At 42.2% G+C, this 11,997-nt stretch overlaps 1 protein-coding gene across 3 annotated transcripts in view; it reads left to right on the top strand.

Moving 5' to 3' along the window:
- The window catches only part of pafah1b1a (platelet-activating factor acetylhydrolase 1b, regulatory subunit 1a), a 33,984-nt gene extending 23,154 nt beyond the window's left edge, over positions 1-10,830 (top strand). For all 3 annotated transcript variants that reach the window (XM_017433389.3, XM_017433390.3, XM_037980101.1), the window contains exons 6-11: positions 1,656-1,824; positions 3,098-3,200; positions 3,333-3,561; positions 6,219-6,320; positions 6,425-6,581; positions 8,035-10,830. In XM_017433389.3, the coding sequence (XP_017288878.1) occupies positions 1,656-1,824; positions 3,098-3,200; positions 3,333-3,561; positions 6,219-6,320; positions 6,425-6,581; positions 8,035-8,108 (834 nt within the window). In that variant the 3' untranslated portion in view covers positions 8,109-10,830. The remainder of the gene's footprint in view (positions 1-1,655; positions 1,825-3,097; positions 3,201-3,332; positions 3,562-6,218; positions 6,321-6,424; positions 6,582-8,034) is intronic.
- Positions 10,831-11,997: the final 1,167 nt, after the last annotated feature.

Raw genomic sequence — 11,997 nt, 5'->3', positions numbered from 1 at the left:
GTATTCGGCCCACCGACCCACAACGTCCCGAGTCGAGGTCAGAAGCACACCACCCTCACTATAAACAGTGTTGGTGCTGCACTGCTTTCCCCTCCTGAGACGCCGTATGGTGGACCAGAATCGCCTCGAAGCCGTACGGAAGTCTTTTTCCATGGCCTCTCCAAACTCCTCCCATTGACTTAGGTGATTTTGGAAAATCAATAGTTTTATACAGGAAAACTTTTTTTCCTTTTTATATCAGTCCAAGCTTGTGCTCTTGTTGCTCTAAGTGTTCAGGAACTGACAGCTCCTGTTTATTGGTGCTAAAGATAACGCTTCCTGGACTCTGTTGTTATAGTTTAATTTGTAAAAGTAATTATTGTCGATCTGTTTGCATGCAATCATATTCATTAGGTTTTATTTGTGACTGTTCAAAATATTTTGCAATATTTTATTGTCTTGCAAGTATTAAAGTTGTTCTAAACAAAGTACTTTTTGTGGATATTTCAGTCCAGTTTCTAAGGTAGATGTAATCGTGTCAGAACTTATCAGACGACGTGAACTGATGCTGATTGATTCTGAGCTTGGTTTGAAAATGATTGTGATCAGAATCCTCCTGATGTTTGCCTTGTCTTTATAAAGTTGTGAAACATTTGGTCCTTTTAGCAGAACCAAACCAGTTCTGTTGTTAAAGTCAGTCCACATTTATTATTACCTTCTTTAAATTTAGACGTCCGATGGTAGGACTGAAGGTGCCGACTAACGAAGGTAGATAAAGGTCAGCGAAACGTCCGTTTTAACTAAATGGAAATAAATCTCCATTGATTTGCATTTGTAAACTCTTTATCAATGTGGACAGAATGCAAATGATCGGCTCCTGAGCGCGGAGCTGTCAGACATGTTGGGTTTGTTTAAACATGGACTTTGCTCAGTCTGTTTTTCAAAAACGGAAAATACTAAGACCCGTGTAGATCTGTTGTTGCCTTTTTTTTTTATCGTAAAAAAGGTGTGTATTTTCCTAGCAAACATTATTTTTTTTCAAAAACAGGGCACCGTGTTTTAAGATGTTTAAAGACTTTAAAGAACCCCTGTGAGCCTCAGATGCAGCCGATGAATAATATAAAGTGTGCGGGCTTCCTTTGGATGGGGGAGGAAAGGGTGGAGGTCTCCTGTCACCGTCTGGCCAAAATCCCCCTCACCCCGAGAGACGAACCAAGGAGGGTTTATCCTTCTGCGACTAACCGTCTGTCCGCTCAAAAGCCACAGACACAACAGCTTTCTCGGGCTAAAGATTCAGGCGGGCTGCAGTTCGCACCATATTCTGTCTACACCCCGACCAGCAGCGCCAAACACACTTCATTTTAATCAGGAATGGCTGCTTTAAAAACTATAATGTGTGACAGATTCCTTAATTCAAAACTCAATGGTTGCATAATGTCTGCAAAGTAAGCGTTGGGATATATTTGTCATTATGTCATGTTTATTTTCAGTGCAGTTATAATATAAATGCCTGTGTGTAACTCGCTCAGGTGAGAATGATATGATGTTGGAAAGTTGAGGTGGTCTCAGGAAACAGATGCAGTTTAAAATGAAGAGCAGACACGTGTTCCTCGGTGTAACGGACTCGGCTGTGCGTGTCTTTGAAAAGTAATGACAAAATATCCTGCCCTGTTCAGGTGTGGGACTACGAGACAGGAGACTTTGAACGCACGCTGAAAGGCCACACGGATTCGGTGCAGGACATCTCATTTGACCAGACCGGCAAACTGCTAGCATCTTGTTCCGCGGACATGACGATCAAACTGTGGGACTTCCAAGGCTTTGAGTGCATCAGGACCATGCATGGTAGGAGGATGAAAAACAATCGATGTCTTCAGCTGGTTGCGTGCACACGCTGTTATTGTTTCCGGATCGCTGCCGTCTAAATCCTGTTTGGCTTCTGCGCGAGACTCAGGTGGCGCGAACGATGTTTGTTGTCACTTGCAATCAGGCTCCAGTTCAGAAGCACGGTCTTCAGAAACCAAAACAACCACCTGCTTGGATTAATCTTGTTTTTTTTATGATAAACGTTGCAATATTTCAAATTTCATGTGCTCCAACATCTGAGTCTGACTTCACAGACCATAATTTGGCCTCTGAAAAAGGCTCCTCAAAGCATATTCCACCTTTTGAACCTCCTAATTGTTCAATAAATGAAGGCGGAATTGTTTACATGATCTTGTGACCCTACTGAATTAATTTTACTCATTTTTAAACCTCTTTTACGAGTGTCCATTAATCTGTGAAGCACCCGTAACTGAATAATAATGAAAGAGATCAGCATAGTCTGACCATTTAGAAATTTATGCAGGAGTTGCAAATCCTCTTTTTTTTTTTTTTTTATAAAAGCAAGCAGCAGATTTTACTGGTAGACAGTTTTATTTTTTTGTTTTATTGGAAAGGAAAGTACAGACAGCTGGCACACTTCCTCTAACAGATACATGGTCTTCACTCAGCCTCCTGCTGAGTTTAGTTTCCAACATTTATCCTCAATTCTTTGTCGTTTTTTACCCTTCCTTTAAAATCCAAAGCTCTCATGTTTTTCTTTCCATGTTAAAGAAATCATCAAACCGAGCTGAAGTAGATTATCGCTGATTCGACAGCAGTTTAATTATCCTCTTCAGCAGCAGATATCTCTTCTTTGTGTAGCTGCCACCCGTTTTATTTCTTTTATTTATTTATTTTTTACGCTCTCATGTCATGTGTACGTGCGCTCACACGTGCGTGCAGCTAATCTGGCCTTTCAGGGCGTCCTCGCCGTTGTCTTCATCTGTTCAGCAGCTTATATATGTGGCCCAGTGTCTCGGTAATTAGGCGTCGCTTAGTCTCTGTGAAACACAATGAGCTCCGGCAAATTGACTGCCTGGTTTGTCTTTTAATTGGCACGCTCGTAATTAGCCAATCATCTTTGTGCTCCTGGCTGCTGATGGCGTGTAAAATAAATAAATAAATCGTGACAGACTTCTGGTTTTGTTGGTTAAAATGGCGCCGATTTAAAGGATATTTGACGTGAAAAGATTGAATCACTGCATTCAGCTGTTTCTGTTCAAGGTTTTGTTTTTTTGGGTTTTTTTTGCAGGACATGACCACAATGTTTCATCTGTAGCCATCATGCCCAATGGAGATCACATTGTTTCAGCTTCGAGGGACAAAACTATAAAAATGTGGGAAGTCGCGACTGGGTATGAGAAAACATCCTTAAAGCATTCTTAAAACCACAGTGATTTTATTTCTTTATCCATTTTGTTTTGCTGAAGCCTGATGATGTCAGAACCACTGTGGTCCGTTAATAATAGTGGTTTCTTGTCCATCAGCTACTGCGTGAAGACCTTTACGGGCCACAGGGAGTGGGTCCGCATGGTGCGACCCAACCAGGACGGCACGCTGATCGCCAGCTGCTCCAACGACCAGACGGTTCGCGTTTGGGTCGTGGCCACCAAAGAATGTAAGGCCGAGCTGCGGGAACACGAGCACGTGGTGGAGTGCATCTCCTGGGCGCCGGAGAGCGCCCACCCCACCATCCTGGAGGCCACAGGCTCCGAGGTACAGAACGGGTTTCAGTTTTTTGGGGCGGGGGATAAAAATGTATTTTTAGATGAGGGTTTTGTTAACGTTAAGAGTCAGCAGAGGAGTTTGTCTCTGTAGCGTTACCGTAGTTTCCTGTCGTGGAAACAAAGCTCCGTGTTTTTGATTTTTTCTTTTCTAAACCCTCAATTCATAACACGGCTTTGAAATGTTTTATTTGTGTATAAATTTCCAGTTATAAACACGATGCTAAACGCGTTAGCTTTTCTATGACATTTCCAATATTAGGCTAGCATATATATGCCTATGATCAATAGACATGTAATTGTGCACTCTTTATTAGACATAAAAACTTTTAAATTAGTGTTCGTTTCTGTAAAATAAGCTTTTGTTACAATCAATCATTGCATTGCCTCTTACTGAGTTGTAATCGTAAAGATTCTTGCCCGAAGTGTCTGAGGTCTGTGTTTGCTGAGTGTCGTCTGCTGTTCGGGGCAGTAACCCGGCTCACGTTGTGTTTGATGACGTCTGTTTGGTAACATGATCATCAGGTGCTGTTCGGTCTAAACCAGCATGAAAAGACAAGAGACGAGAGCAAAATCAGATTAAACGTGATAATTTACAGTTGGTTGTAACGAACGATGCAGGTCTTCTCTGAACGGGATGATTACCGACCGGGAAAAACGTGGGACCGTCACGCCATCGTTACTCAGCCCCGTGCCGTCGGTCTCTCACCGGATAGATGGTCGTCTTTGAGTTGAACAGGCACGATCATGGTTTTAAAGCCTCACGCTGTCAGATGATCTCCAGAGTGCGTTCTTCCTCCACGTGTGCAGCTGCGTCCGTGGCTCTGCTCAGACTGACAGCCACGTGAACCAAACAGCTGGAAACCACCGGTGTGTGTAGATAAACGGACTGAAGAACCGCGTGGCCCGCAGTCCCCCCCCCTCCGTGCCTTGTGACCTCCAAGTGTGTACAATTAGAGCCTTGACTGATTAAAATAGATCGGGACAATCGCTGCGAGGAAAAACAGTCTAACATGTGCTCTCTCGCACAGAAGCTGATCTTTGGTGTAAATTTGAACCGCAGGTTTAGTGTGGCACAAAAAGACAAAAAAAAACCCACAACTTAGAATTTGTTCAAAGTGGTTGCAGGTATTAAACCTGAGCGGGTGATAATTTTTACTGAACCTGCTGCACGTGGAGCTGCTTCAACCCAAAATAAGTTTTATTAAAAGGATGTAACTAAAGGCAGCTGCTGTGTTTTTTGCAAAAAGAGCTGCTGCATGTGTTTGTTGTCGTAAAAAGGTGTTTTCACGTGTTGCCTGCCCTAAGACGCCTCGTAATTTAAATAACAAAACGAGTCAACAGACCAAATCTAAGAAGGACGACTTCATTAATGATTATTGAGCAGATAAAGATCATTACTTGCACTGTTCCTTCACAACTTTTAAACATCCTTGTTGTTGTTAATCACACCTGACGTTAGGCAAAACTGTGAAACAGTTTATTAGAATTCCCCTTTCTTTCCCGAGTTATAGGTGTTTTTCTGTAGGATTTTTTTTTTCTATAAAAAACAGGAAGTGATTCAAGGCTACTTGTCCAGTTACCAAAAAATGAATCATCTTTAAATAATAATGTGAAAAATAAGAGTTCATTCTGCTCAACATTTTCAGACGATTGGGGAAAACATGAACAAAATGTAGTATTGTTTAAAAAAACAAGTCCTAAGCCACTCTTCATTTGTTTAATATTTACTTCAAATAATTAATATTTTAAAGTGATCTTGACTGATAGTTCTTCAGGCTTACTTTTTGTTACCTTTTTGCAGCAGTTTTATGTATTTGTCTGTTCATGAAACAGCCTTGAAATATTTTGAGACGAGGCTTTTTTTCTCCTGCCACACGATGTTCTCTGAATGTAAAATATAGCTCTTACAACCCCTGGACTGAGTCCAAGAGGCACAGAAATTATAAATTAAATGTGAAGCTATTACCTTAAAAAACAGCCCAACTTGGCTTTACAGTGATTTATTTTTTTTACTAAGTCAGGGCGTCTCCAAGGTCAAAACAACAAACTAAAAGAACACCCCTTCTGGCTAGAAAACAAAATCAGCTCTTGTCTTATCTTATCTGAGCTCCCTGGCTGGCCACAAAACAGGAGAAAAGTTAGTTAAATGAAAACGACGGAGAACCCCTTCCAAACTTCCAATCTAAGCAGGAGTTCCTAAATAGAAAAGTTCACCGAAGATCAGAAAAGATCAAGTCAGAGTTGCTAAAACATTTAGGCCCGGTCCCAATACTCACACTTCCACCCTCGTTCCACCCTTGTGTCCTTCAATCCTTCAAATGCGCATTCATACTGAAGGGCTTGAGTACGTAGTGCGTCCCAGTTCTCTGGAGTGCTCTTTAGCTCTGCCCCCTTTGTGTACTACATCCGGCCTTCGGATAAGCCCGCATCCATCCATTGGGACTGGGCTTTCGTCCACTGATGAAGAAGAAGTGATTCCAGGTGTGCATCAAGGTGTAACAGCAGGCCTGCAAACAAACAGAAAGGGGAGAAAGGCTGTCCTCTAGTAAGACAACCCCTAGAAATCAGGGGACGTAATGATAGCATTGAATGATGTGGACATGACTGAGATGTATTGAATTTTTCCTGTATTTTGTCCCTGACCAGACCAAGAAGAGTGGTAAACCTGGTCCCTTCCTGCTGTCTGGATCAAGAGACAAAACCGTCAAGATGTGGGATGTTAGCATTGGCCTGTGCCTTATGACCCTGGTGAGAACCACCTCATCGTAATGGCTTTCATGAGATTTATGCATGTTTGCATAGAAGGAGAATGTTTTGCTTCGTAAACTCATCAGTAGCTTTCTGTCTCGCAGGTTGGACATGACAACTGGGTGCGTGGCATCCTCTTCCACCCCGGAGGGAAGTTTATCGTGACCTGTGCAGATGACAAGACCCTGAGGATCTGGGACTACAAGAACAAGCGCTGCATGAAAACTCTGAGTGCCCACGAACACTTCGTTACCTCTCTGGGTAAGCAGCACCATGCTCGTACCTTTTTAAAATTCATCAGGAATCCTCTGTTTCATCTCACTGTTCCCAAATATACGCTTGAAAAAGATCTGCTCCAGCTTCACGGGGCTCACTGGTAATATAGTTCAATTTAATTTGTTTATTTGGTGCCAAATCGCTGCAAAAGTCAACTTCGGGCATTATATATTAAAAAAAAACAAGTCCAAATCATAAATACAATTACAGTCAGTTCAATTCTTATTATAATACAATACATACAATATTTACTTTCGGTACATCCTGAGCAGCAGAGGCGACAGTGGAAAGAAATGACTCCCTCTTAACAGGAAGAAACCTCCAGCAGAACCAGAACCAGGCTCAGGATGGGCGGCCATCTTGGCCAGCTAGGGTTTGAGAGGACAGGAAAGAGACAAACACAGAATGACTCGTCCAGGTTAAGTTTCTATGGAAAGAAGACAAAGAAAAACACGTTCATGGTAGAAATAATTACAGTAGAGCAGGTAAAGACAGCAGATGAGTGAGGACATGTGGACAGTTTGTCCTCCAGCTGTCTCAGCCTATAGCAGCAGCGTGAGGACATGTGGACAGTTTGTCCTCCAGCTGTCTCAGCCTATAGCAGCAGAACTAATGAAGAGCTCAGGAAACCCAAACCAACCCTAACTATAGGATTTATCAAAAAGGAGGGTCTTAAATCTAATCTTATAAGTAGACAGGGTGTCAGCCTCACAGACAGAAACTGGAAGTTGGTTCCACAAAAGAAGAGTCTGAGAACTGAAAGCTCTGCCTCCTGTTCTACTTTTAGAAACTCTAGAAACCACAAGTAAACCTGCAGTCTGAGAGTGAAGTGCTCTGTTAGGTAAATATGGAACAATAAGAGCTTTAATATAAAATGGACGATGTTTGTTGAGATCTAGTAGTCCAGGTGTAAAAGGTAAAAAAGTTTTGCTCCTCGTATCATCGGCTTCCCTGCAGATCAAGACGCAAAAATGTTCTTGAGCCAACTTTTTCTTTGTATTTGAAGTTCCTGTCCTGCAGCCGAAGGCATCGCTTTGAGCCACCAGTTCTGCAAAAAGAGCTCATTTTACCTCTTTTGAATGTTATTAAACAGAAGTGAATTTGTACTCCACGCTCAGTTTTTCCCTGATAAATTAGTGATTCGTCACAATTTTGTTATTGCAAAGAAAGCTGATCACCACAAACTGCCTCTGAAGTCTGGAGTGATTCAGTTATTGTTGGATATTTCCAAACAGAAGACCTTTCCATAACATTAAATAAACACTTCCCCCTCTTAACTCAAAACATTAATATCTTTTAACATTTTGCCCGGGAGTTTGTTCAAGATGGACAGAAATCCAACAAAGTCGATCCTTCTGAGCATCGATGAGCATTAAGTAAAGTCGTGTTGCGTTAATAAATGCCGATTATTTTGTTTGTTTGTTTGTTTTCCTTTCAGATTTCCACAAGGCGGCTCCCTTCGTGGTCACCGGGAGCGTAGATCAAACAGTAAAAGTATGGGAGTGTCGCTGATTTGGACCTCGGACGATTGGACCACCACCCCCGACTTCACCCAGACGCTCCTCTGGATCCCACCCTCCCTCTTTCCCTGCCACCCCCACCTCTCCTTTCATCCTCCCCCTCCGCCTCCCCCCTCCATCCCTACCACCTGACCTAACCCTCACCTCCTCCTCTTCCTCCTCCAGCTGCACTCACCACCATCATTTACCCTCGGCGCTCTCTGGTCCAATAATTTTTTTTTTTTTTTTTTTTGTCCTTCTGTGTAAATTATTCCTGGATGTAGATTGAGCTATTAAATGTTACACACACACACACGCGCATACACACACAGAAAAGAAAAGTATTCTTGCATGGTAATCCAAAATTGTATACTGTAAATTTACATAACGTTTGTCTAGAAGTACCATAGGTTTAACACGGGGCTGAGCGTCTGCCTGGGCGACCAGCTGCAGGCAGATGTTTCTGACTGGGTGTGAAACGTAGGGCACTGGGGAATAAAAAACAACAAACAAACTGATAATTTAAGAAATGACAGTGTCTTCATGTGTAAGATTTATTTTTATTTACTTTTTTATTTAGGATTTTCTTGTTCCTCCCCCCGTCCTCTCTCCTTCACTGTCGTAGTCTGTCGGCGCCTAGCTCGGTGACATGTTCGGGAGCCGAAGCGTCCGAGAGAGACGTCCGCGGGGCTTTGCTATCGACATAATCTGTAGCTTTATAACACCGCCTCTCGAGTGTGCGTATGTGGAGCTAGGTTATATTTTAACGGCTGTATATACAGATGTTTCATACTGTCGTCTTTGGACCTGGGGGGGCTCGAACAGCTTTGTACTCTTCTTCTTTTGTTTTTGTTCTCCTCGGTGGCAGATAAAACCACTGCTAAGCTTTAGCTGAATTGTCTCGTTTGAAAAGAAGTTGCCGTCTGAAGCTTTTTTGTTTTTTTGAGCTGTCGGTGGCTCGCTTCCTGCCAGACTTGGATGTCAGACCGAATCCTTGGATTGTAGCGCAGGAAATGCGTGAATACTGATGCTAATTTGTGCCACTGAGGGATATAAACACACAAACTTCCCTGAAACTAATCTGTGTAAGAGATGCAAAGTCAAAGTGATGCTCCCCCCTGCCGCCCCCCTCTGGGTTTAATATCTGGGATGTGCAAAGACCTTTAATTCCTGAGTATGTTTTGCAGATTAAAAAGGATTTTGTGAAATAAAATTTCTTTAAAATAATAATAAAAAAAGGAAATGCAAACTTAGCGTGTTATTGTGAGATTCAGCAGTTTCTTGTGAGGTTGGATGAGGTTCTGTTGGGCGTTCTCCTGGATCGGAAGCAGAACAAGCGCCTCCTGGGTGGCTATTCTCAAACTTCCAATCCAGGTCGGCGCACCGGGGGCAGGAAGCCCAAACATCCTAATGGTTGACGCGTTAATCTTGCACATCCCGGCGTTCGCTGCTGCTGAGCGACGTCGACGCGAGCCTCCTTTAATTTCTCTTCATGCTGGTAAAGAACTCCGTCGCTTCTGACCTTCGGCTTCTTCTCCCCCTCCTCTTCGTCCGTGTGCTGGATGTGGTGATCTGCTGCTCGAGCTCTTTAACTAGTGGCCGCCGTGAGCCTTATGTGACCTGTTGACGTAGCACCGCTGCATGTAAACCTGCATCCAGGAGGCCGAGCTTCGGGACCGGTCCGTTTGATTAAAGCGACTGCACTCGCTGTGGTTTGGCAGAGGGCTCATTTACCTTTCTTTTCTTTCTTTTTTTCTGCCTGGAGCTGAATGAGGTCAGCGTTCATCTTTTCTGACTGACGCATCCAAAACTGACTTGAGTTCAGACAGCTCTGTTGTTTGGTTTGTAGACGGGCTGGTTTCTTGCATTTTGAAGCGAATTAAAGGAGGTTTCACAGCCTCAGTCTTCTGTAAATGCAATGGGATTGTGGCAGACTGGGATTTCCCACCAAAAGGAGAAATCCTCTCTTTCAGGGATTTTTACCCTTGGATGCAAGCCCCCCCTCCCCTTTTCAGAGGTTTTATTATAATTTGTTTTTTCTATGAGCTGTTTTCTCTGTCCAATATGTCTGACATGAAGACTTTTGGTGACGAGAGACTCGGGTTAACTTTGGCTCATGGAGATGCCAGCGTGTTTAATTGTTCTAGATGAAGCCAAAAACGGAGACATCTGTTCGTACAATCTGGTCCATCTCGAAAAAAGACAAAAACAAAAACGAAAGAGAGAGTCTGCTCAGGATCACGCTACGACATGCCGGACCAAGACGTTGTAAATTTAAAAATAAAAAAAACTGTTTTCCTCGCCTTGAGTCGAGGAAGGAGGTCGGGCTGATGTGTGCTTTTATAATAATCAGCAGAAATGAGAAAAGTCTCTAAAAGGCAAAACTGCTGTTTGTGTGCAACTGGGGACGAAAAATCCAGTTGACCACCGCAGGTCCCGAGCAGTCCCCGTGCTGCTGCGGTCCGGCACGCGAAGAGACCAACGGGCGGGACTTAAACGCCCGTGGGTCGTTTCCCGCCGGCCTCCGTCCTCCCCTTCCTCCTCCTCCTCTTCCTCCGTAAGCTGCCTGCGAACCACATCCGAGGGCCTCAGACTGCACTACAGGAGAGCTCATGGTGTTTTTTTTGTTTTGTTTTTTTTGCCACTTTATGGTCTCACTCTTCACTCAGCAAACTGTTAACAATATACCTGGATGTCATTATTGTTTGCAATATAATAAAAGAAGAAAAATCTGCTTCTGTGTGTTCTGCTTGTTTGTTTTTGAGATTTCAGTCAACAAAACGGGATGTTTAAGGTTTAATCTGTCCACCGTTCGGGTTGGGACAGGAAGCCGTGATTAGTAATATTACTCCTTCAAATTAAGACACAAAGTCTGCATTTCTTTGCTTTCTGCTCAAAACATCGGTTCATGTTAATTATGACGTGACGAACTTACAGTAAAATCAAATCGCTGCAAAGACGAAAATGACTACAAGACGAGAAATTTACCCAATAATATTCTGTAAAAAAGCTAAATTAATGTCTATTTTCTTTTCTTAATTTTATCTCTACTCTGAAGCACAGCGGAGGGAGCATCATGGTTCACGGAGGATTTCTTTTCACGGTTCCGGCTTTGAGGGAACGAACAGGGAACTCTGTCAGATATTACAGTGAGAGTTTATGGTGGCGATAAAAGATGAAAGGATACAAAACCCAAATAATCCCAAAAATAAAACAACTGTATGTCATAAACCTGACCTCCATTTAGAAATAAATCTGTAATATGACTTAAAAAGGGGGTTGTTCAATCAGAATATCACAGAAAGTTCAATAGACAGACTTGTTTAAAACTCATAAATGTAGAAATCTCATATGAAAGGAAGCCAGTTCCTCAATACGATGTTTATTTATTTATTCCAGCCTCCACAGTAAAGGCTGATTTATTGTGTTCAAAGTTATAAAAACTGTTGGTCATAAAACGGCTTGTTTGTTCAGGTGTTACAGGCTATATTTTATAACTGGACCGTACAAAAGGAGTTAAATTTTTTAGATGTTTTGATGCAGTTCCTTGTTTTTAATAAGGTTTCACCACAGAAAGTCCTCAAGCTTTTATCAATAATGGATTTAAGAGTTGTATTTTAAAACAAATGTTATTGTAATTGTTTAAATAAGCTGTGTTATGATAGTCATTGTTGATAAAATGGCAATCATTTAAATCTATTACTTCTACGACAATTTTCAAAATTGATCACATTTGAAAAAGAGTTGCTTTTTTATTTAATGGAGTTTTATTTTTTACTTAAATAAAAACTAAAAACATACATGCAGCTACAACCTGTTCAGCTGCAGCATTTTCAGGATTATGCTATTGTGTTTTACTGAAGCCATAGGAAATAATTTACACAGTATTATACCTTGTATGA

Source organism: Kryptolebias marmoratus, linkage group LG2, assembly GCF_001649575.2.
Source record: "Kryptolebias marmoratus isolate JLee-2015 linkage group LG2, ASM164957v2, whole genome shotgun sequence".
Taxonomy (NCBI): domain Eukaryota; kingdom Metazoa; phylum Chordata; class Actinopteri; order Cyprinodontiformes; family Rivulidae; genus Kryptolebias; species Kryptolebias marmoratus.
Note: the sequence above shows the minus strand (reverse complement) of the source record. Positions and strands in the feature narration are given on the sequence as shown.